Source organism: Hetaerina americana, unplaced genomic scaffold (assembly GCF_022747635.1).
Source record: "Hetaerina americana unplaced genomic scaffold, ioHetAmer1.1.p SCAF_2, whole genome shotgun sequence".
In the NCBI taxonomy this organism is placed as follows: Eukaryota; Metazoa; Arthropoda; class Insecta; order Odonata; family Calopterygidae; genus Hetaerina; species Hetaerina americana.
This window is the reverse complement of record NW_027286763.1, coordinates 46,317,536-46,344,719: the sequence shown is the minus strand read 5'-3', so window position 1 is coordinate 46,344,719 and position 27,184 is coordinate 46,317,536. Positions and strand designations below refer to the sequence as shown.

The 27,184-nt window shown below is 40.2% G+C and overlaps 1 protein-coding gene across 1 annotated transcript in view; it reads right to left on the bottom strand.

Moving 5' to 3' along the window:
* Positions 1–19,564, bottom strand: part of LOC139688083 (homeobox protein MSX-1-like) — a 33,226-nt gene extending 13,662 nt beyond the window's left edge. Inside the window, exon 1 of the mRNA XM_071585505.1 lies at positions 18,955–19,564. Within this exon, the coding sequence (XP_071441606.1) occupies positions 18,955–19,564 (610 nt within the window). The remainder of the gene's footprint in view (positions 1–18,954) is intronic.
* Positions 19,565–27,184: the final 7,620 nt, after the last annotated feature.

Below are 27,184 nucleotides of genomic sequence, written 5' to 3'. Positions count from 1 at the left end.
TTAAGAGACATCGATCTGTTTTGAATGAATACTCTCGTGGCATAACCAACATGCCTCTCTCAAAAATTACATAACGACCGACGAAAAAATTAATTGCCTAGCGTATAGTGTTATTAGAATTTCCACTGGTTTTCGAGACTTTTTAAAACATATATTGACTAACCTACAACTGATCTTCCTATTGCATGTGTACACGTAAAGTTTTCTATTTCAGAGCGAATTCTATCCTTAATTACTACGAAATGTCAACTGTATTACTGAAAAAATTTTCATGGGCCGAAGACCAAACGTACATATAACTCCCAAACAATTCTATGAAAATGATATACTAATCTATCCAACATCGTAGTGCAAAATAGAAGTAGGCTGAACTGTGAGCTGTTCTCTTCATGAAACCTGCTCCGAACAGCATTATGCCAAATATATCATTTTTGATTTGAGCTCACGTTTCCATCTCTATTTGCATCCGAATCTCGTTCCTTTGTAATATTTATCAATAAATGATTTTTATATTGTATGTTACACCTGAATTCAACTTGAAATTCAAATTCAATCGCCCTCGACTGACACAACAAAAGTGTAACTCGTGGTTAAATATTTTAGCTTCATCATAATCTGATACGATTTGAAAAATAGTTAATAGTACCGATAGAGCAGTATTTTTATTTCATTATTACGCATTAAACATTTCACTGGAAACACTTTTTTTCCATGACACTTTACTACAATTTTACCAATTGCAATCGACCAACTACGTGTGTGTGTGTGGGTTTTATGTGCGCATTTGAAGATGTTTTCAATGTTGATTTTGGAATTAATTGGCAAGATAAAAACAATTATAATTTTAGTCGAAATTAATTTGATACATAGCATAAATTAAAAGTAAAGAAAATAACATTCCCAAGCCAAAACTCTTAACAAGAAGTGGACTATTAGATCATGTTTAATGGTTATATAATAAAATATAGGCAACGATAGAACGATGGTTTAAATTTTTTCCGATTTTACTACAGGAAGAAAACTTTGCAGCAAGTGAGGAAATCAAATATTTGGCAAAGGTGATATTTACATTGGTTTCTTAGCATGTATACTACCTTGATCAAAAATTTCCCGGAATTTATTCAGAAAATTAAAAATACAAGTTTATTCATCTAAATCTATATTGTCCCCTTCAAAGTAATCCCCATCGACTGCAACACACTTATGCCAGCGCTTGATCCAATCCTCGAAACATTTTTTATATTCGGTTTTCGGTATGTCCATCAGTGCTTCCTGCGATTTTTCCATTACTTCCTCTCGGCTGCTAAAACGCGTTCCCCGTAATGGTTTTTTAACTCGATTGAACAGAAAGAAGTCACAGGGAGCCAAATCAGGTGAATTCGGTGGCTGTTGGATGGTATTTGTTGCATTTTTCGTCAAAAAATTACGAATAATGATAGCACTGTGCGACGGTGAGTTATCATGGTGCAAAATCCACGAGTTTTCTGCCCACATTTCTGGTCTCTTTCAGCGAATTGCTTCACGCAAACGTCTCATAACGCCCAAATAATACTCTTTGTTTACTGTCTGGCCTTCTGGCAAAAATTCATGATGCACTACACCGTTGTAATCCATGAAAACCGTCAGCATTGCCTTCTTTTTTGACTGAAAACGACGTGGTTTTTTTGGTCTCGGCTCATTTGGTGAACGCCATTCACTTGCCTGATGTCTGGATTGCGTGTCGTACTCATAAACCCACGTCTCGTCTCCAGTAATGATCCTTTTGATGAATGTGGGATCGGATTCAGCCTCGCAAATCATGTCTTTTGCGACGTCAACACGGTCTCTTTTTTGCATGAAATTGAGGTCTTTCAGCTGCTACACGACGGAAACCCAAATCATTAACCACAATGTCTTGGGCGGATCCATAGGCAATGTTCAAATCCTCCGCTATTTCTGTGATGGTTAATTTGCGGTTATTGACCAACATTTCTTTTACTTTATCCATTTTTTCACCGACTTTCGATGTCGATGGTCTGCCACTGCGTTCATCATCTTCGATTGACTCACGACCACTTCTGAACCGCTCGTGCTACTGGTAAACGACCGTTTTTTTTTAGAGAATCGTTGCCGAAACACTTTTCCAACATTTCCAACGTCCGTGCGCCACTAAATCCGTTTTTTACGCAAAATTTAATACAAGTTCGTTGTTGCAAATTTAAATCCATTTCTGAAATTGTAAAAAATCGCCAACACACACAGAGATAGATGTACTCTTGGCTACGTAACTTTTGCAAATGTCAAGTTATGACACTAAGAATTAAAGGGAATATCAACAACAGATGTACCAATTTAACAAAAAAAACAGAACTCAAATCGGAACGATGGGAGCGCCACACGGTGGTTATTCCGGGAACTTTTTGATCAAGGTAGTATATAGTATATGCAGAGAAAATCGAATGTACAAGAGAGTGCCCAAATAATGGATATGCCTATTTTATGCCTTAGGCGAATCGAATCCTTTTTCAAATCAACTTCATGGCAAGATACTGGACTAATAAGTAAAACATAAAATTCTACACTCCTACAGAAATAAATGACCTCATTACTGAACTACAACTACATACTGCTATGAAGGGTGAATCACAGCATGCCCGAAGATGCCGTTTGATCCTTTACAGCTTGACGCGCAGTATATGGCATAATAATCAACTTCAGGAAAGAAAGAAAGCAAAGTGCGAAACCTAAAATAGATAAATTTGTCTGAAATTAATGTAAAAATACTTAATTCATTACAATATATGGTTACAGGATAATTAAACTTCGTTAAAATTAAAAAAGCAATGAGAAATCGCTTGCAAACAAGAAATATCAGGAGAATGATTATTTTTTATGAGAGTAATCTTGCGAGTCCGTTTTAATTGATTTAAGAAACAATCAAGTAAGACTCAGAGATGAGAAATTTGGAGAAAAAAGGCAAATAAATCATAAGATCATTCAGAAAATTAATGATGGGTCATTCCTTGCTCCATCTTATTAGTTGAGAATAAGATATATACTTTTATGCTTTTATTATTACCGGACCTAATGGTGTATGAATGCCATTAACCGACGATGCTAATGCGATTTCAGTTAGTTTTAATGACTTGCGTGATTAATTGCCCATAAATGTAGACATTTTAAGACCGATATGTGTAGGGATCATAAATATTTGCCCGTTACAGTCATACCATCGACCCTAGTTGCCGTAAGAACTCAACAGTGGATTCACGTATTTCTTGCATGATTATTTTTTAAAATATGAGATTTTAAATAATTATTTTCTAGCTATTTGCAAGAATTCTGTGTTGTAAAATTAGACAAAAGAAAAGAAGTACAAAAAAAAAACAATTCCAGAACTGAATGAAATAAAAATCCTCATAACTATTTCCGTATTACCTGTCAAATTAAATTGAAAATGTTGGCAATCAGCTGAGAAATATATTACAGGAATAAATGATCTACCCAGAAAAAGCTAACCGGTAGAAATAGGCACAAAATATGAATTCTTATGTACATCATTCCTTGCTTTAGATTTTGTTTAAAATGCGTATAAACAAACGGTAATCCTACAAAAAAAATGATTACAACTAAGCCACATTTTTCTCATTTCAAGACATGGCAAGAAACAAAGCGAAAACGACGAACGATCCAACAAAAAAATGAAAAAAATAAAAAAATGACAGATTTTCTAATGTTCACGCTATAATGTAACTTTTAGCGATAAAATCGTACCCGTGCCTCTAGTGAAAAAAAGATGCAGGTATTACATTTTTTGAGTTAAATGAATTGCTCGGGATTAATCCTGCGTAGTTTCGAATGCATACATAAAAAGCCAATTTTGGTGTTTTTAATATGAACTCTCCATTAGTAATAACTCAAAGAAATTTTGTAAAATATTGGAAAATTAAATTTAATGGTATACAACAAAATAATGAAGGCCTACAAACAATTACTAATGATAAAGAACTTCATAATTTTAATCTCAATGTCATACCACAGCGACAAAATGACCATCCTTGAACATCAGGCAATTCACAGGAAATTAAAATATATTAGTCGATTCGGATGATTAAATGAGTAGCAGGAGTCCATCCATTCTGTAAGAAGAATAATGAGAACGTCTCTGCAGTGATCTTTTAAATTGTCGTGGTGTTACGGACAGGCGAAAATACCCAAAGAAGGAACAGACCCCATCATCATAGACAACGCTCCCACCATCGACCACATAGTCGGAAGAGTTTTGGGCCAGTATTTATCCTTACTCGGCGTAATCACATCATCGTGAGTAAATAGTGTTGCTCCCTCTATAGAGATTCGTTAATGGACAGTGGTGTAGGAAATTGACAATCTAATCACTTAAGATGTCTCGTGTCTCTTTTCTCCAATATTTCTATCCGATATTCCGCCAACCTTATGAAACGCCTCAACGGCAATAGAAGAATGTGGCATTTCAGTGACTATTCTGTGATGACCTCGAGAAGTGCTCTCCTTTCTAAAGCTTGCCCGATACTATTAGCATACGGATAATTGCTATTGAATTATATTATTCATTAGCCATAGCTACTTTGTAATGGAAGACGTCGAAGTGCAGATTACGGCAAATAATATGTCTTTTAGTCTCAAGATTACCCCTCAGGCCATTTCAGTTATAATTAATACGATAATTCCAATACGGAGTGTGTTAACTCCACGATACCTTGAAAATAATCCAATCATGATGCAGATGACCAACTGGGGCCCTACAATCGAATGCAACCGGACGCCACTTCACACAAATCGTCACTTCTTAAAAGATCCCTAACGAATATATTCCCATTATAAGTTCGTAAAGTTGGCATGTACTTTCTAATGACAATAGATGTGATGCAATATTTCTTGTTTGCATTACATATGATGTGATTTAGTAAGTTTTTAATTAAATTTATGATTGTGTTTAGGTGACGTAATCTGACTTGCAGCTTTGAGATACGGGCCCATGATGAAGGGAGTAGGAATATCGAGGAAACTATTGTCAACAACTAACTGTAAATGAGCTGGCAACCCAAGAATTTTCCACTTTAAGAGAAACGCTCTTTTGATTTCGCACAAGAAATGTTAAGTCAACTACTCTCTCTAAATTGCCTCATGATGCATTTACACGAAGAATAGGAACCTACGTAATAAAAGTCCAAAGGTTGTCTAAAATGTTATTTTAATTATGCAAACCAATAAACTTCTGAATTTAGGGTCGTTAAAAACGGAGCAGATAATATATGATGTCGGGTGGGCGGCGGGTTTCCTGCCATCGTTAACTGACTCCGGGGGCGGAGAGGCACCTCCAAAATCATTACTTTTACAGCTGGGACAACCGGAGAATTCACGAGTGAATACCACTTACCTCTGAACCTCGTGAGTCGTGAGCGTCATGAGGGCTCTTTGAGAGTGGGAAAAAAATCTTGTGGGTAGAGGCGGCGGAAGAGGAGGGGCGGAGAATTTAATGATCTTGGTGACGAGGTGATGAGTGACTCCCATGCTTAAATATATCTGTATATATATACATGTGTGTGTGTATCGAAAGAGACGGGACCATCTGTATGCCGGAGATCTCTCGCATTGTGCTAAGGCGGAGTGGCGGCGCATGGGGAGGTGGGGGGGGCAGGGTGCCGTGGCTCGGAAGGGGGTCGGACACTTTTTAAAGGGAGCGGCAATCCACTTAAGTTTCCCCATTTTTATGGATCCCAGATCCTGAGCGGCAGCTCACGGAAGGGAAGTTCCTGGAGACGGGGTTAGAGGACGGGGGGTGCCGAGAGAGATGACGTAGAGGGGGGGGGGAGGGGACCGGAGCACAGAGGGGCGGAGCACGCAAATGACCTCTTAAAACTCCGTCGTCCTCCCCCTTATACCCGCCTATAATCGCTTGGCTAGAATTCCTTCTCCCCCCCGGTGTTAAACTAAGAATAAGGGTTTTTGAATGGCGGAGAAGGGGATGGATGCAATCCTAGGGTGGAAAATGTGTTGAAACGACTTTTCTTCGCCCTGGAGTCATTCCTGCCGTTCTATTCGACCTCCTCCTTCCCGCTCTCTCTCTCTCTCTCCCAAGAGTCGGGGCCATAACGAGGAGGTGCGCGGTGTTTTAGTGGTAAGGGGGACGGGGAGTACGAGCTGGTAGTCGTCTGGCGACGATGTTCCCTCACGATGCACTCTCCCGGGCCAGGTGACAAGTTTCATGAAAAACTTTGGCGACCGCGTCCTGTTTTCAAACGTAGAGTCGTAATGGGACGCGTTAGAATCAATTATCCCCACCTATCATACCCTCTTGCCCCCTGAATGATTTCAAAAGTGCGAATTCAACTCCTCAGGAGATGCCTCTCTTGCAAAGAAACCCCGGTATTATTATGGGATTAATAACTTATGATCGGACTTAACCCAAGTCAGTTAGCTTCGTGATGAAGTCAAGAATGGGGTCGTCATTTGAGTGTAGGTTACTTTAGCCTAGAATATGGATTGAATAAATGCAAATTTAAAGGTTTCCATGACGCCATACAATCAATGTTAGGTGGCATCTAATATTTAAGTTCACTAGTCTAATGGATGTTAATCGAACGTGGCGAATGATTTATTCCTTTAATGCCTTTAGTGATTCAATGCTGTGCATTCGATAAATAGATGTGAATTTAGTTTGCGATAATTGGTAAACTTTTAAGAGAACTGAGAAAATTAACGGTATTGCCACTAAACACTGTTCTCGCATGACAATTTTCTCTCGCTCTGTTGTGATTGTATGTAAGTGATACATAAATCAGTCGGGAGTCCTTTCTCAACACCTCTGCAGAGCTGCGTTTGTGGAGTTAACACTAGGAGTCAAGATTATATAATTTGATTAACCCGAGCCCCTGAGTGGATTAGACAAGAGCGTGCTAGATATTGTGGCCTTGAAAAAAACAACTCGCCGACTAAAGAGAATGAGGTATGAATAATTCATGAACAAACAAATGCATTGATTCAACTCTGAAGTCTAATAAAATTGAGACGCAATCCTAATGAGATTGACATAAAAGTGACAACAGGACAAGTAGTCAAATGAAATACTGATAGGAATTCATTACGACTCGTCATATGCAGTGTATTAAGTAGGAATTTGTTTAATCAATAAAAAAATCTTAAATTATCTCACAAAGATCCCTTTTCTGTCCCGGTTACATGTCCAAAATAATTATTTAGTGTTAAGGTTCATGTTAATTTAAATATTTCTGCCATATAAGTTTTATTACCTTGTGCACAGTTATTAGAAAACTTGACCTGTATAGTTTGAGACCTCTGGAAATCCATTCAAAGCATGAGAGAGCTTTCAAGTTATTAAATCAATGATTTTATTTAGGATAACTTTACCCACTTAAAGTAGGTTTTAATTGAACCAGGGACTACGCTCTGTTGCACTTCTAATCCTTTTTGGCATCACACTAAATACCCTTAAACCCCATATTGTATACGAACCTTGTATTAAATAATTCATTTTTGTTTTAGCTCTGATAACTTTCTACCTCCCATAATTCCTTTCCGTATCATATGCTCACTTGCTCTGGATTGCCATTGGCTTGCAGAATCCCAGAACCTACCTCCAGTCGATTTTATGGAATACTTATAGCCTCAGTGTTTGATATTTTAATTTTAAAATATGCATTTATAGACTGAAGCAAACATTTTCCCCACAGTTTCGCAGTCTCTTTCTTAACTCACTTCAAGACGGGGGTTAAGGCTGCACCACCCTTGGAGGACGGGAGTTACTGGTGATCAGCAAAACAATAGGTTGACCTTAAGAAGCACTGGTGGATATCCTCTAGAATTTTCCTCCTTGCGACAGGGTGAACAAGACCTCAACTCCGAATAGCTAAGGGTGAGCTCCGTAACAACACACACTGCCAGGATCTTCTGCACTGGTGACTAAAAGTCACAGACCTAAAGCAAAAAGACGAAAACGAAGACGAGGAAGTGAGGTAGTCCTGTTCCGATAGACATCCTCCCTCTCCGACCCCCCATATAAAACGACTCAGCCGATTACGGGCGAAGCGCAACAATGCCATTCTCCACCGCACACCATCCCTTCCCCCTAACCCCCACGACGACCGGGGCTTGGCACGATACCTCCCTCTCACCCCCTCTCCATCATCTGCCCTTGCCCACCGAGGGGATTCCATTCCGCGAATCGGTGGACGCCCCCGGTCTTCCCTCGCCCGCTCGCCGGGGGCCTTTCCATCTCCACCCCCGCCGCAGTGGTGGGAAACCTGTGACGGGCTACCGACCTACACGGGCAACCACCTACCTCTCGCACCCCCGCGTCGCACCATTATCGCGTGGGCGTGTTTGACGTTATCACGGCGCACGAGAGACCCCTAAGGCGGGGACAGAGGGGGATCCGTCCAGCATCACTCTCGGTTCACTCACTACCCTTATCGCCCTAATCTCAATCTCCCTCCGTTCCTCCAGCAAATCTTAACCCTCGCCACAATCTATAAGCTCTTCCTTTCTCCCTCGTCGTCTCGCCATCTTTTCGCCCCTCGGCGCGGAGATGCGAGAGGCGAACGGCGACGCATAATTTCGTTGAGGAGGGGGGGGGGGGTGGTTTGGATGAGGGGGCTGGGTGGACCGGGACGGAGTGTGCCGGCGTCTCGTAGGTTGTGTCAGCCCTATTTGCGTCTCTGATGCCGTCATTTCCGAGGTGCGAATTTTTGCAGAACGGATGGCTTAAGCTGATTGACCGCGGTAGGGTCATGCTATGGTAAAATTATTCTGATGTGTATTGACCCCCTGCCACTCACCCAAGCGGTGGATTGCAGGGTATATATAAATAAAAAAATAGATTGTGTTATTGAAAAAATCACCGGTATTAACATCTAGAAAACCTTCATAGGCGCCGCAGGGTCGTGTGCAGCAGTGGGCTTGAGGAAAACCATGACATTTTTTGGAAGAAAAAAATACCCAAAGGGATGATTGAATTAATTTGCCAAAGTTTAGCTTTCTTTGCGCTATAGTTAGTGAGTCATGCGAGGAAAAACCGAGTTACAGAATCCATTGATTCGACAGGAGTTATATCTCTATAATTTAATCGTCACTGCCCATCTATCCAATCAGCGTGGGATTTGGACCGTTTCGTTGATGCCATGTGCAAAAGTTATTGGGTTGAAATCTCTGTAATTCACGTAAGTCATTTGGATTATAGTCTCTACATGGACTCGCATGTCAGGTTACTCGGTAATTATACGGCGATTCATATTATCTTGCGACAGACTTGAGTTCAGTTCAAAAAGGAAAGAAGTTCACACAAATTTATTATTAATGCGCTTCCAGCGTTTCACTTCTATTCTTTCCGTGAAAAAGTGGAGTTAAAATTGAATTTATTTTAGGAGGTCCTTAGGCCTACAGTTATTCTGCAAGAGGATAATAAAATTTAAGAGGTCATATCTAAGTAGTGAGAACAATTCGGTTCCGCACTGTATATTATATCACCCACCCACTGCTCCTAAACTGTTGCGCAGAAGTAGATGAAAGGGTTCAGTGTTTCGCGAAAACCAAGGTTGTATTAAATATTAATTAAAACCGCCCCTCATTATCAAACAGATCTCCAACGTATTATTGATTCCGGCTTCAGGAAACTTCGATCAGTATTTTCAATGGAAAAATATTAAGAATCAGGAGAGATTCAGTAGTAGAAGAATAATTCAGTAAAATGAAAATTTCTCTTTTAACATGTGTTATAACTCATAAGTGGACATCGCACGAGCGACTCGTACTCAAATTCAGTTATCTGTTGGTTCTTTATATTGGTATGCACATAAATTGTTTGAATAAGGTAAAATTCCGTTTGGCATGGTTTTCACTTCACCAATTCTAGTCTTCCTGTATGTTCTCGAGAGTTTTACACGGGGATCAAATACTAACTGAAAATACACGCCCAATACTTAGTTACTTCGAAAGGGAAGCTACGTTCCAAAAACGGTTGACTCCGAATGACGTTGTAACTCCATATTCCTCTTTTCATTTATATAAATCAAGTCTATGGTATAATTCGGTGGACTTCGGAAAAAATGTGTGAAATAAGAATGTTGATGATCGCATATCACAAGCGAATGATTTATTTGATCTTAGTTTTCTCTATTGTATTCTAAAGATTATAAACACACATGTATACGTATTCAAGTGGTCATACAAAATGTTGAATTAAGATTATACTCATAGTCAGAAGACTTTTTCCGAAGTTCCGTTTTATTAAGCAATTATAAAAATTAACTCTGATCGTTTTCTCTGGAAAAGTTGGGCCACAAGATCCCAGATACAGGTACGTAGTGGACTGCATGAACACATTTTCAAGGGCATCGATTTTATTTTTAGTTTATTAGGAAAAATGTGTTATTGCATCATTCCCCCCCCCCCAGTGCGCATATTCCTTCCAATTGAACTCCGGATGAATTTGCATTGGTTGTCGCGAGGAACGCATTGCATCTTCTGTCAGAGGGATCATAAATTTCACCCCATTCAACCACACAAAAACTAATACTTACACGTAGAGTGTAACATCAGTGGTAGTGATGTTTCACATTCTTGCTTGTTGTGTCCTGGCTTGCGTGTTGTAGGATGGCTTTCTCGCTGCATCCTGGGGTGCAGTTTTTTGTTGGTTTGCGGTATATGTGTTTGCATGAGTGTTTGATAAAGGGATTTTTGCATGAGTGTGTGCGCTGCTGTGGGTGTAATTTTCCACGTTGTTGTTTTGCATGTGGTATTGTTCCTTTTTACGGTTGGTGACCTAACACCCCCCGCCACACGCCCTTGCGGCGGCTTGCGGGGTATTATGTAGATGTAGAGATCAGTTACCAAGTTGGTTTTTTCAGAGCTTCACATTATTCGCAATTTCTTTCCTACTAATATAGTTTCATCAGCAAATGCGTTTATTACTAACTGCCAGAGTTTATAGTTTTGAAAGCGACTAGTTGTTAGAGAATAATATAGAGTTGCTCACTCACGCTATATAACTTTCAGCGTGATTATCCCAGGAGGTTATTTTTATGTTATACGAGGAGCAGACTCACCCAGAGTAGAATCCAGTTCAGCTTTTATATTGGTTGGGCTGATGCCTTTCAAATAAAGTCCTGTATCACATAACGATGACCAATTTACTCCATTTTCACATATTCACTGAAAACATTCACTATTGATGGCTGCAAAACAAATAATAAACAACGTGGCATATTCAAACTTGAAACAAATGCTTTATATATTGCGTACTTTCCAATACAGTGATATTTTTCAAACAACTACCGCTGTGTCTAGGTAAGGCCGGTAAATTATGGTACTCATAAGTTAGCATTCACAAATGGTAGCATACGTTAGGGTACTCATAGCCCTCATGTACTATTCCAATTGACCACGAAGTAAATGTGTTTTACCCTAAGATCTATAAATGAATTAAAAACTTCTCTTGACCAGGGTATGAGAACTACTTGTCGTTCCATGCAATGTAAAGATTGTATGATGAATACTGCACGCTTATCTTTCAAAGAAAAATGAATATGACTGTGATTAGAGGACGTTCAATACATACCTAATCAACAAGTAGAAATACAATTCTACCATTAGTTTATAATTAAATATATATTTTCACTTTTATAATAAAACATGATCAATTATAATCAAAATCGCGGAACATAAATCGCACCAAAAGTGGAATACTACCTTGATCAAAAAGTTCCCGGAATAACAACCGTGTGGCGCTCCCATCGTTCCGATTTTAGTTCTGTTTTTTTTGTTAAATTGGTACATCTGTTGTTGATATTCCCTTTAAATCTTAGTGTCATAACTTGACATTTGCAAAAGTTACGGTCGGTTTTCGGTATGTCAATCAGTGCTTCCTGCGATTTTTCCATTACTTCCTCTCGGCTGCTAAAACGCGTTCCCCGTAATGGTTTTTTAACTCGATTGAACAGAAAGAAGTCACAGGGAGCCAAATCAGGTGAATTCGGTGGCTGTTGGATGGTATTTGTTGCATTTTTCGTCAAAAAATTACGAATAATGATAGCACTGTGCGACGGTGCATTATCATGGTGCAAAATCCACGAGTTTTCTGCCCACATTTCTGGTCTCTTTCGGCGAATTGCTTCACGCAAACGTCTCATAACGCCCAAATAATACTCTTTGTTTACTGTCTGGCCTTCTGGCAAAAATTCATGATGCACTACACCGTTGTAATCCATGAAAACCGTCAGCATTGCCTTCTTTTTTGACTGAAAACGACGTGGTTTTTTTGGTCTCGGCTCATTTGGTGAACGCCATTCACTTGCCTGATGTCTGGATTGCGGTTCGTACTCATAAACCCACGTCTCGTCTCCAGTAATGATCCTTTTGATGAATGTGGGATCGGATTCAGCCTCGCAAATCATGTCTTTTGCGACGTCAACACGGTCTCTTTTTTGCATGAAATTGAGGTCTTTTGGCATCAACTTTGCTGCTACACGACGGAAACCCAAATCATTAACCACAATGTCTTGGGCGGATCCATAGGCAATGTTCAAGTCCTCCGCTATTTCTCTGATGGTTAATTTGCGGTTATTGACCAACATTTCTTTTACTTTATCAATTTTTTCACCGACTTTCGATGTCGATGGTCTGCCACTGCGTTCATCATCTTCGATTGACTCACGACCACTTCTGAACCGCTCGTGCCACTGGTAAACGACCGTTTTTTTTAGAGAATCGTTGCCGAAACACTTTTCCAACATTTCCAACGTCCGTGCGCCACTAAATCCGTTTTTTACGCAAAATTTAATACAAGTTCGTTGTTGCAAATTTAAATCCATTTCTGAAATTGTAAAAAATCGCCAACACACACAGAGATAGATGTACTCTTGGCTACGTAACTTTTGCAAATGTCAAGTTATGACACTAAGATTTAAAGGGAATATCAACAACAGATGTAACAATTTAACAAAAAAAACAGAACTCAAATCGGAACGATGGGAGCGCCACACGGTGGTTATTCCGGGAACTTTTTGATCAAGGTAGTACGTAACTAATTTGAAATAGTTTTCCATTATTTTTTATCAAGTTCCGCAAAGTTCTACTAGCATTCACTGGGATATGAAATTAGTATTTATCTCTGAGATGGAGTGAAGGATGCCAAAGTAATAGATGCTATGCGAAGAATGTGGAAAACAATCCGACGGACAGATCTGTCTTGATTTTCACTATGGGCCACAGGGCATCAAGTTACGCAACCCACGAATAGAGAGGGGGATACATTCCGAGCCCGCTCATTGAACTTCTGAGCCGCGACCAAACATATTCAACAGACACGATTCCGAGATTCAGGCTGCGGTTCCTGCCATGACCTCCTGGCTGATGGTCACGTTGAGTCGAGCGAAGTGAATCCCCCCCCCACGTGCATTTGCATAAACAAACAAGGGCGCTGGTTATTAATTTCTCACCTCGAGATTCTCATCCCGAAAGGAGGGATGTGCGTGAACGTTGGGAAAGAATGGGTAAATTGTGGCGGGGAGGGCGGGGAAGGGTGTGGGAAAGACTTGAGGGGGGCAAAGGAGAGAGGGGGCGAAGGGTGCTCTTATGCCAGGGGCACTGTGGGAGGTTGGAGGGAGGAGGTGTTTGGGAGGAAAATGGTGGGGAGGAGGTCGGATGTTGAAGATAGGCTATGATGTGGGGGGAGGGAATGGATATCCGGGGGTGTTTGGTGTCATGATTAATGGCTGCTTTAGGTCTCTGAGGGCGTATCGACATTGGGGCGGAGGAGGAGTAGGACGGGGATTGTCATGAAAAGACCCTTTTCCTCATTCTACAGGGCATCCCTCCCCACCACACCGTAACACCCTCCAACACTTCTCACCCCTCCCCCCTCCAACCCTCCCACACCCAAACCCTATTCCCCAAAAACCGAAAGCTCCGCCCCCCCCCCCCGTCGTGTAGGTATGCGAGAGTGTGAGTGAGCGCGTGCGTCTCTCTCTTCTTCCCCGTGCCTTGTGGACACGTGTGCCCAGGCTACTATTTCGTGGGGGAGGTGGGGTGGAGGTGTAGGGAGGGGGGGAACCCACCTCTTTCTCCCACCCCCGTTCGTAATTGCTTATCGCCTTTTGCCCGACGCCACGCATCGCTCGCCGAATCGCCGTCCCGTGAAACAGAGATGTTTAGGAGCTACACTCCAGATATCAATTTCGCTCCCATACCACCCTCCTGAACCACTCTCCCAGCCCCTAACCACCCCTTAGCGCGCTCGCTCCCTTCCGTCCCGCGCCAACCCACTCCCCCAACCACCTCACCAAAACCCGCAAACGTCCCCCCTTTCATATCGGCCCTCCCACCCCTTTTATGTAACTCATTTTCCAGAGAGTTCAAAGCGGGATCCTCTCATATTCCCACCCCCTCCCCTATGTCTCCCCTCGCAATTTTTCATGCGGTATCTCCGTCGAATTGAGACGATTGCGTGGACATAGATTCCGCGGGGAGATATCGTGGAGCTGTTTCCTTTCTTCACACCACTTTTCGGAGGAGTACATTGAAATCGAGGGGGAGGTTCCCATGACAGACGAGACTTTTTCGAAGTCTACTTTGGTGACGGGGGTCGAGAATCAGGGATGTGTCATGGCCACCGAAAGTGAGCAGACGAAAAGATTTTGCAAAGCAATAGAAGCTGGAATAAAATTGAAATGGTTACCAAAAGTCTCTCCCCCCCCTTTGGACGAGTTAATGATTGTGCATGATATGTCGGACCCTTTTCAGCATAGCTGATGATAGACCTAAGTCTTTGTCAGTGTATTTCAAAAGTAAGCTAATTGCCGGCAAAAGTCCAAACCATGACAACATTAGCTGACATGAGACTTGCAAATTACATCAACACGGTCCGACAATATTCTTTATATGATGAACGAAATCGTGTCGGTTGCATTAGATGATATCAATGCTTTGTTGAAATCTGATTATGTAATAAAAAGAGCAACGGAAATGTATGCATAGTCATTTTTCTCCGATGTCCTAAACTTATTTGGTACAAATACGCTTTCTTCAATAAATAAGATATATTAAACATCAATACATTCATGTATGACCTATACAATTATTTTACACTTCATATCCTCTCCCTAAATTAGTTGTTGAGCAAAGGTTGAATGTTTTTCTTATCCAGGAACTTTGCAATTAGTATCGTTAAAGATTAGAATACCTTTGATTCAGGTTGAAATGGACTATGCATGAATACGAATGACACAGTTGAATGGAAAGTTACTCATTAGAAACCAAAATTAACTTATTTCCTCCTGAGAACCATTATCGTCATACACGATAGTTTCCTCCGCTGGGCTATAATTATTCCTCATCTGCCACCGAGCCCGATTTTGGCAAGTACGCTTCGTGAACGCATACCATCTATTAATAACAAAGCTTGATAGGAATGCAGGAGTTTTGACCGATTTAAGTGTTTACATCCTTTTCCTTCTTGCTTTTTCTTTCTTCACCTCACCTACAGTGTAAATGGCTTCAAAGCATATCGGTTTAAAACATAAGAGTGTGAATTCATGCCCTAATTAAGCGTGAGACAGTCGTTTAACAATTAGAACTCTTTCATTTGCAAAATGAATAAAAAAAATACTTAAAAATTATTTCTGCACCGAATTTTTCTAGAATTTGTATAAATCCCGGAATAATACTTTACAATTAACTATATGCCCCCAAAGTCAAAGGAATTCTTCGACGATGCCAAGATGGTTTTATTATCTTTGTTTCATATAGATACTAGACAGAAATTATTTTTATCTATAGATTCGATGTTGGATGCATTCATAATTTTCATAAATAATCCTTGCAATAAATAAATGACATTTATAAAAGATTCATAATGGATTTTTATAAACACATTATCTACCATTAGTCTTTCATTAGTAGTGACAATTTAATATTTGGCAGAACCTGAAATTGTTATTAACATTTACTACTAAACATACTTATGCTTATAGTGTTCAATTATCTACATAATCTTTTCGCAATAAAGCATCTCTTACAGCAAAAGTGCATTTCTTAAACTATTATGATTCCTTAATACCGTAAAAACTTGAGGTTCCAAACTGAAGGCGTTCTTTTCTTTACTTCTCAAAGTAAGTTCGTAATGAATGAACCATGTTAAGACTTTCAATTCAAACGAACTCCAAATAATCCAATTAGAACTACAGAGCTAGAATAGAGTTAATAGATATTCATCTACCTTATCTATGGGTAACGAAGAGATGTCTTTCATGCTATTAAAAATAATCTGTGGCATTCCAAAAACCTCATCATACATTTCTATGAAAAAAATACTAATAAGATACAAAAAGGGATATTTAGAATACCATAACTCTAAATATTCCAATAAAAACTATATTAAAAAGAAACATGGTATATTCTGTCATTTCCATATGTTTGTCATCAGGTCAGAAAAATTACAGCCAAGGCATTGGACCATGTCATTGATAAAATCGATTTTTTCGCCGATTTACTGTTTACGGTGAGGATTTGCTTATTTAAATAGTGCACTGACACAAATGGTTGAACCTCCTATGACGGTAATGTTTCGGTTCTGAGCCAGGTTTTCAAGGAATATAAAAATGGGGGAAATGGCGGAATGACATATACCTAATGTCGCATTTGCATCCTCCGGAGGCCTAATGGCAACATTTAATCAAAACGGATTGCCATCGGTTGATGGACAAAAGATATTGTGATATTCGAGAGAAAAAAATGATTTTTATCGTTGATGTATAATAATATTTGAGTAGACAGAATAATTCGACATACTAATTACGAGCTTAAATTTATTGTATTATCAAATGTTATTATTAATATTTGTTTACATAAAGTTATCTCATAAACGGTAAAGGTTACAATGAAGCTCTAGATTTAGAGACGGTGGTGCAAAATATGAGGACGTAACTCGCCTTTTATGTTTTTCTTGTAATTCAAAGACCACAAAAGAAATGACTAGAAACTTAATTGCATTCAGAAAACTTATTTCGTATCGAAATTTGAACGTGATACAAAAATCCTGTCAGAATTCCACTGCATAGAGTATTACTACCCGTAGTAAAGGCTAATGTAGCAAAGGTTAATTTATTTATTGCGACGGATTTGTAAACCAGAATTCCACCGAATATTAATATAATATAAAGGTGTTGAAATTAATATCTAAGATTCATGTAAAAAAGAGAGACTACTCCTGTGAATTCTTGTGTGGGCTTGGCAATCGAACATGACTTCCGTAATTTTTAATTTCCGTAATCTAAATGACCGATAATAGGAAACGATCCCTAATCATATGCTGACATTGATCAAACAGTTTACATCAACAAAATCAGAGCCGAAATGTGTACCTAGGTACTTCGTGGTAAACCTAAAAAGGTCTTCTTAAAGAAGCTAATTACGTTTGTGGAAATATAACAATGTTGAATCGAGGGAATAAACGCAGAATGCTCAAAGTCGCCAAGTTTATCTAACAATTATGAAATTTTAAATCAGAAATAACATGAATTTTATGACGCAGGATTATAATTCACTACGCATCTTATAGAGTTTAAAGATTTAAAGCTGTTATATAAAAAAACGCTAGCTTAATAACAAATTCAGTTTTCCCTAGTTCCAAGTAAATCTGATGTCTGACAGATTCTCGTGGTAGCTATGCAGGATAGATGAGCTTAAGTTGATCAAGGTGTCCATTACGCATTATAATGCATCCGCAAAACTATAATGAACATAATTAATCTCAAATCTATACGGAGGACTGTTCAAGATAATGAAAAGAGATGAACGTGAAATAATTGCTGATAAAAAGCCAAAAGAACGATGACTGACTGAGGTGTTACTTTACTTAAAACTAAAGCGCACAATTGGAATTATATATTAAGAGTTATTCCACATATGTTTCGATATTAATGATCCTTTCAAGAATGAAATTATGTTGATAAAAATGTATACAGGATGCTCGCCAGATGTGTTGGACTAAGTTAAACGAAATTAGAAAAAAATAATGATATAGTATTTTCCATTTTTTGATGTAATTTATAAGATATTTGCTCTAAAATTCTTTTATTGTAATCACATCATTTAGGAGATGATAGGATTCTGTGTACTGTGCTAATATAAGAGCATGAAAGAATCATGCACCGAATGAAGCTTGACTTTTAAATTAAAGAGATGATGTATATGAAATTGTATACCTTTCATTACTACCTATTATAATTGTTATAATTATTATACGCAAATAATGTAATTGGCGAGAATATTAAATATAATTTATATCAAATGTATAATTATATCAATTTATGTAATGCTTTTGATCAAATCAAAACCTGTAATGGAAGAGCAGACAATGACGGCAGACCGTGGCTATCATTGTGGTAAAAATTACATCTTTTCTCCATTTATCAGAATTATAAGATAATTACATCGACATTAGCTAACATTTGCTAACATCAGTTAGATCAGGTAGATTCATTATTTTCATGGAAAAATTCGAGATTTTTAAAAATATTAGACATGCATTCCTGCGAACTTTCCTGTCTATCAACTCGGGTAATAGCATGTACACAAAGCATAATTTAATTTACAATATCACTCGCATCGAAACAATGCACTGTAATGTAGTTAAATATTTTACGAGCAAACATGTTATGATAAAGTAACAACAAAGTTGAGTCAATCAACAGAGGTTTTTGCATGAGTGATCAGCCACTCTATTGACGGCAGTTACGTAAATCTTGTGACAGAGAAAACTTATCGTGAAAATTACTAGAATAACTTGTAGATACGTAGCTTATGGATGCATTTGCAAAATTCTTATTGTTTTCTCGGGTAATAAGAGTATCCAAAGTATTTAGTGGCACTCAGCGCCACTCTGACAAAGGCGCAGATCGTTCGGGAGAGAGTAATACTTACTGGATGGCGACGACGGCCTGTGGTACGGCATCCAGGCGAACGGCGGCAGGTGGAAGGCCCACCCGGGGGCGGCCGCCACGTGCGGGTGCCCGTCCACGGGGGGGTTGTGCCTCTGCTGCCCGTCCAGTCGCCCCTCCGGGGGCCCTCCCCCGCCGCCCGGTGACCCACCTCGGCTCCCCTCCTCCTCGTCCTCGTCGTCCTCCTCCTCCTCCTCCTCGGACCTCGCCGTCACCTCGACCTCCTCGTCCTCATCGGGCATCGCCCTCAGCCGGGACTCGGCCTCCTCGGCCAGCGGCGGCGACGGCCTCCGCGACGGCGAGGACGGGGGCGGCGGCGGGGGCGGCCTCAGAGGGAGCGGCGGGGGGTGGGGAGGCAACTGAGGGTACGTGGGCGCGGGCCTCTTGACTCCGCCGCACCCGCTGCTGAGCAGGGCATCGACGCTGAACGAGATCTTCTGCTTGGGGAAGGGCGGAGAGGGCGCGGTGGCGGGCGCGGCGGGGGACGAGTTGCCGGCCGGCGAGGCCGCGTCTCCCCGCCGCGGGACTCCCGACTCGGCCGGCGAGTCCCATCGTCCTCCACCGCCGCCTCCGGAGCCGCCGTCCGTCGTCATCATGGTCGCTCGGCGGACCGGGCGGGGGATGAAGGGGAGCGGGGCCGTCACCGCGGGCTCCCGCACTCGGGGGTTCAGGCCGACCACGGCTCGGCCGAAACCGAGTTTGGTGAAAAAACAAAAGTCTCCGGGGAGATGAACGACACTCGCCGGTAGGTCAGAGACGCACGGGCACTGTCCCTTGTGCACGCACACGAGCGATAGGCACTCTTGCGGACTTCCTCCCTCAAACCGAGTTGTCCGACACCCGCGCTGCGGTTCCACGCCCCGCTTCACGGGCCACGCCTCTCGCTGCCTTTCGAATATCCATGACGCGCGCCACTGGCGGGGCTCGAGGTCTCGGCGCCTGGTGCCTACGGTAGCCGGGAACGATCCGATGCGGCGCCGACGTCGCTCGGGCCGTGCTGTCCAAGGGAAACAACGCTCGCCCGCACTCCCTCGTGCAAGAACTCGCCCGACAGAGGAGGCCGCGACGGGAAGACGGACGGAGGGAAAGGGAGAAGAAGAGAGACACAAACACACACCGTGCTCTCGGCGCCGTGCTTCGAAAACTTCCTTCTCACACGGGCTCCAGTAAAGGACTTGAGAGGAATGGGGTCTTGTAAAACGGAGACGGCGATCGGGGGAGGAATGAGGGGAGGAGGATTCGAGAGAGCGGGGGCGGGAAAGAGGGGCGAAGTGGGGAGAGAGAGAGGAAGGGAGAGAGGGAAGTAGAGAGAGGTGCGCGAGGAAGGAGAAGAGAGGTGGGTTTTTAGAGGAGACGGACCGTGACACAACAATCGTCGGCAGGAGAGCGAGGCAAGTAAAACGGACGAGGCAAGGAAACACCACTTGCCAACTCATTTCCACCGCTCTGCCCCAACTCCAACCCCCCCCCCCCCACAAAACCCTACGCCCGCCTACCATTCCCCACGGCAGTCTCCTTACAAACTCCACCCCTCCTCCCACGTTCCCTTCCCCATCTCCTTCCGCAAACCCCAATCTCCCGAGGCCTTCGATTCCCGTGCCACCCCAAACCATTCCTCGTATTCTCCCCTCCTCCTTTTATATCCACTTTTTTTTTAATTTCAATTTTTTTCCCGGACCGTTCGATACACACTACCGCCACCCAAGGAGTCGGGAGTTTTCGACGCGAACCCCTCCCTTCCCTCCTACCTCCCTCGGCCCCCCACTCTCACGTTCCGGAGTCGCGGTCCCCCTCCCCCGGGAGGAAGAAGAAGCTCCTCCCCCGGAGGGGAAACGGGGAACGAATGGGAGAGCGCGCCGGGCGATCGAAAGCCACGCCCGGGGATGAAAAGTAGGCGTGACTTGATGTGGACCAATGGGGGGGTGGGGGGGGACGCGTATCCCGGGGAGGAGACAGCAGGACCCGTGAGTGGGAAGAGGGAGCGTCGGGGCGGGAGGGGCTTGATAGTGGTGTGGGTCGGAGGGGTATGGAAGAGGTTGCCGCCGGGAGCATTCTCGTCCGGCGTTTCGCTGAGAGGACAGCAAATCGAGCCGGGGCAACGACGGAGGCGTCGCCGGCCGCTGACTATTCGGATCATTGCCCCTGCGGCGACGGACGGCCGGCGGACTCGACGATGCGCCTGCGAGATTGATGCTGACGGCTGATTTTTTTCATTTATCCCGCCACAATTTTCCTGGGATCGTGTTTTTACAAACCCCTCTTCCCTTCCATCAGCTGATTCTAAAACCTTGGTGATGGCGTCCGCGAAAAAGATAATAACTTCACAAATCAACTCTTGATGTCGACTTATAATAGCGTGGAACGTGGTATTTGGTGCTGTTATGATGAAAAGGTGTCCAGGTAAACCAAGTAATTTCGTCTTCAGGAATCGGTTCCACGAAGTAACGCCTTGTGAATACTTACCACCTCATGTTCTCGAACTTTGGTTACGAAAGTGATACGCTCATCGCGTACCATAGCCATTTCTTATATAACAACAGTCATGACAGCGGAGGTCTTTAAACTTCCCGTTTCCAATCAATGCCTCAATACGAAAACGACCCGATGATGTACTTTTCTCAGTCAGACTCTTATTTCTATGCCATACCGTTATGTATACATTGCTAAATTTGCAAGTCATGTAATGTCGCGTTTCTTATTAAACTACAATAATTAACCACAGTTTGATTTTTGGTAAGATCAAAGATAGACACTCTCCTTTGGCATGCGAAATTCATACATAAAGGCTCTAGTTACTGCGGCATGTTCTCAATGCGTTACCCTTCAAGACCTGTCGCACAAAAAAAATCATTCCGCTTCGGTGAAGGAAGCTCAGAGACATCATCCGTGTTTGAACCAGACCTTCTGACTCGTTGGTCAGAATCTGAGTTCTCTACCCTTCTACTTCCACTGGACTATCAAACCACTAAAAAGAGGCAGGGCAGTAACAAGGGGCAGTAATATGCCATTTATTTTTCCTTGAACCAACGCCCTGGGAGAAAGTCTATGGATCCTCGGATTTATTCTTCTCGTCGATTACCCATTTAGAACCGTAAATAAACGGAATAAAATAATCTTTATGTGTTCATTTCATTTTAATTCATAAATGGCTGATGCAGTACCATCCCCTTCATCTAGCCCTTGGTGCGGCTTGTGGGAGATTGTGTAGATCTAGACGAATAAAAGGATGCAACAAAAAAATTACCTGAGGCTTCTAGGAAAAGGGTTACTAACCCTAATTATTGCCTCTCTTTTTACTAAGATCTCTGTAGTATGTGTAGCATATCTCACTTAGACGAAGAAGTACATGCACGTATATAAGGTTGTTATCACCTACATTATTCAAATTAGGTTACATTTATACAAAAACAAATTGATACTAAAATTTAAGAATAACTTAATTTTTAATGTTGTGTGCGTGTTTTGAATCACCCCAGACACACAACTTAGCGGCGACTTGTAGGTGGGCATGTAGAAGTAGAAAAATGTTATCATAGTACATCATCATAGCAAGACGAAATGCAGGCTGCTCGCCATCACTCTCTCTCAGTTAATGCAGGAGAATTTGTTCATTGATAGGTTGCCTCGGGGGTAAATATTTTTATACGTACAGATTGTACTTTTTATGCCGCACTCAACATTTTCTATCAGCTAAAATAGCCTCTTCTCTGACGACAATCGAGTTTGGTATTAGATATTGTACCCTGCAAGCCACCGCTAGGGTGTTTGGCAGGGGGTGAATAAACACCAGGATAATTTTGACCCGAGTATGATCTTACCGCGGTCGTAAAATGTTATTTTGATCCCTTATCGCTCGTGAAAAAATGGCATCTTAAATCTATCTGTTCTACACCTAATTTCTCTAATTTTATTTACACAATCTCTCCTATCGGAGTACAATGGGGGTGGTAATACATTTTCAACATCGCTGCTAAAGAGACATCCTTCCAATTTATGCAAGAGCGATTCCCTGACTAGCCTCTCTAATATTTTGGATACGCTACTAAAATTTTATCATAAGGTTTTACGAATCTAGCTCCTCTACGCTACACGCGATCCAATTCGGCAATCAATCCAACTTCAGGAGGATCCCATATACTTGCAGCATATTCTAAATGAGGCCTAACCAGGGAAAGCTAACATTTCTCTTTGACCTTTTCATCTCATATATACAGTACTCATCTAATAAATCCTAATTTTTTGTTAGCTTTAGTTATATTCCCCGTAAGTGTTTCACCCAGGAGAGGCCGTGAGGAAATTTGGAAATATTGGCAAGAAATGCGAAAGGTTCTCAATTAATATTTATGATGCTTTTGAACCGGTCTCTTCCCCGTTAGTCTTCCGAGTTAGCTTGCTTATGAGAGTGTTAATGTATGAGAGGGAATCCGCAGAAATGCCTGTACATTGATCACAAAATAATTGAAACTTTGTACAGAGTATCAAGTGGGAAAGCGTGTTAAGGGGAAGGAATGAAGATGAAACCTAGCGCAGAGATGATTTTCAAAGCATAAAGGTACTTGAAAATTTTACAAAACTCCTTATTTGTGAATATATTCTATTGTTTCAGGCTTCACTTCGTGGAAGTATTTAATATCCATTACTAAAAAGAAAGAAAGACTCGTACTTTTCCACAGATTTTATTATACGGTACAAAATACCGTATAATAAAATCTAAATAAAATAATAATAATAATATAATATTATTAATTATAATAATAAAATAATAATAATAATAATAATAATAAAATAATAATAATAATAAAATAATAATAATAAAATAATAATAATAAAATAATAATAATAAAATAATAATAATAATAAAATAATAATAATAATAAAATAATAATAAAATAATAATAATAATAAAATAATAATAATAATAAAATAATAATAATAATAATAATAATAAAATAATAATAATAATAAAAAAATCTAAATAAAGTACCGTATAATAAAATCTGTGGAAAAGTACGAGTCTTTCTTTCTTTTTAGTAATGGATACTCCTTATTTGTAATGAAACATAAATTGGAGAATAAAAGAACGACTTATCGAGCCATTATAAGGTCTCTTATCACACATATACTAAAAAACGTTTCCCCTTGAATCTTCCATCGTTTTTCAATTTAAGCTAATGTTTCCTCGTATATTATTTTACGAGGCTATTATTCATTAAAACTTCATTGCAAGGACAAAGAAATAACGTCAGTGGCAAACGCCAAAACTGAACTAACATACATATAATTTGTCTTCAAAATCAATTTAAATGCAGGTAACGTTTTCCTACGTGGGAATAGCAGGCAAAATTTTTAAACAAGAAAATCTTACAATAATTTTTAATAAAAAACGAAAGCTAATTAAGTCATCAAGATATTTTTTCATGACTTTTCTATGCAAAGGTAAAATGATCAAACCTTAAGTGATAACACTATAGTCCTCAGTTAGAATCTTGCTCGCTGAGTGACCATTTGTGACCCCTGGGAGACCTGATTACCAACCAAAAATGACTAATGGGAAATCTGAGGGATCTGAGGATCCATTAGCTACCAGTAGTGTCCAAGGTGTAAAATAACAGCAATCTGAATAATATTCACTCAAACTACGTCAATATGAAAGAGGACATTTTCATTATTACTTTTTTACGGTTAGGTGTGAGTAAATATTTTTTGCCTAAAACAAAGGTATTAGATTTATAAATAAAAATATATGAAAGAAATAAATGGGCAGTAGATAAAGTAACTTTATACTTTATAAATGTTTAGCAAAACGTTTACAACGATTGGTGATGCTAACATGTTATTTTCTTCGTGATAATTCTTTGCTTCATCCGATGAATCAACTTTGCCTGACTTATGTTGACTGATTTCAGAAGAGTAAACGGAGCACACTTACTTACCTACTTCTGTAAGCCTACTTAATGGTACCAATACATTCCTCAGAATGAGGCAGAAAATAGATATTATTTGTTTTGCCGTTATCTTTTATGGGCTGATTCATACATACACCCTTATATAAATATTATTGTGTGTGGATATACTCGTATTAGTTAAATTTTAGTTAAAATGAAAGACAAGAAGTATACCATTTCATTATATAGAGGGAATATACGTAAATATTACTTCAACATTTTAATTGAAAAAGTAATTTATATCGCTGGAAATTAATGTTGATATTTTTCTTTGGAAACCATTGACTGGAACATTGAGATCCATTGTAACGGACCTAGTTTGTTCATACCTGCTAATTGTGTAATAACGTCTTTTTACTTGATCAATATAAACAATTTAAGAGAATGTTTAACATTGCCACACGGCACGAAACGTGTGCTATATAAGTATCGAGTTCCGTTCATATTTAGGATGTTATTCAAGATTACAATCAGTCGGCCATATTATCGAAACTTTGTGGTTGTATCAAAAACAGAATTTGTTTATTTGCCATTGATGGCTAAATATACACGAAAGTCAGTAGAATTACAGTAACACCTAAATAGCCCTGTCGATCTCATTCAACGAACCTCAAAATAGCTCTCGGAATCGAAGTGTATCGCATCGGTCGTTAAAATTACGAACTTAGCATAGGATATAAATACGATATCAAAGACACATTCATTGATGAAAATTTGAAAATAACACCACACCATTCCTGAACTTTATTATGTTTTATTTCTTAACTTAAATAAAGTTATCATATACATCTTATTTATCCTATTTTACTGTTATTTACCTATAGTTTATTTTTCATTGCTAATACCAACGGTTAATATATATTGGCAGAGATCGTCTAAAACGTAATGAGAATTGAATAACCACATTTTAAACAATAATTGCAGATTATTTGACCACTGAAAAACGTGGATGCAAGTATAAATGTATAATAAGGTATAACAATCTAAATATTTCCCTCCTAAAAATCTTTACTTTTTTACAAATTATAAGGCTCAGATACGTATGAGGTCATTTCTTCTCGACTCTCGGTGAGTCATTAAAAATTATGAAAAAATACTACGCAACTCACAAGTAATAGAAATATTAAATTTGTAACTGTCACAAATTTACTTTTTTTAGCACACTACTTGTTTCCCCTGGGAGGAGTAATTTTGAATTCTTAAAGGAATTGATAAAATTTCAAAGTTATTTCTTTTACATATTTTATGCAATGATTCTATCATGTAACTAACTGTCAATGTTAATGTTTGTTTGGTTTATACTAGCTGAAATAAAAAAATGAACTCTTTTCTTCGATTTTATGAGATCGTATTATGTAGCTATTGTTTATTAATTCACGCAACTATCACACTACAGGAACGGTTACCGACATATACTACCTTGATCAAAAAGTTCCCGGAATAACCACCGTGTGGCGCTCCCATCGTTCCGATTTGAGTTCTGTTTTTTTTGTTAAATTGGTACATCTGTTGTTGATATTCCCTTTAAATCTTAGTGTCATAACTTGACATTTGCAAAAGTTACGTAGCCAAGAGTACATCTATCTCTGTGTGTTGGCGATTTTTTACAATTTTAGAAATGGATTTAAATTTTCAACAACGAACTTGTATTAAATTTTGCGTAAAAAACGGATTTAGTGGCGCACGGACGTTGGAAATGTTGGAAAAGTGTTTCGGCAACGATTCTCTAAAAAAAACGGTCGTTTACCAGTGGCACGAGCGGTTCAGAAGTGGTCGTGAGTCAATCGAAGATGATGAACGCAGTGGCAGACCATCGACATCGAAAGTCGGTGAAAAAATTGATAAAGTAAAAGAAATGTTGGTCAATTACCGCAAATTAACCATCAGAGAAATAGCGGAGGACTTGAACATTGCCTATGGATCCGCCCAAGACATTGTGGTTAATGATTTGGGTTTCCGTCGTGTAGCAGCAAAGTTGGTTCAAAATTTCATGCAAAAAAGAGACCGTGTTGACGTCGCAAAAGACATGATTTGCGAGGCTGAATCCGATCCCACATTCATCAAAAGGATCATTACTGGAGACGAGACGTGGGTTTATGAGTACGGCACGCAATCCAGACATCAGGCAAGTGAATGGCGTTCACCAAATGAGCCGAGACCAAAAAAACCACGTCGTTTGCAGTCAAAAAAGAAGGCAATGCTGACGGTTTTCATGGATTACAACGGTGTAGTGCATCATGAATTTTTGCCAGAAGGCCAGACAGTAAA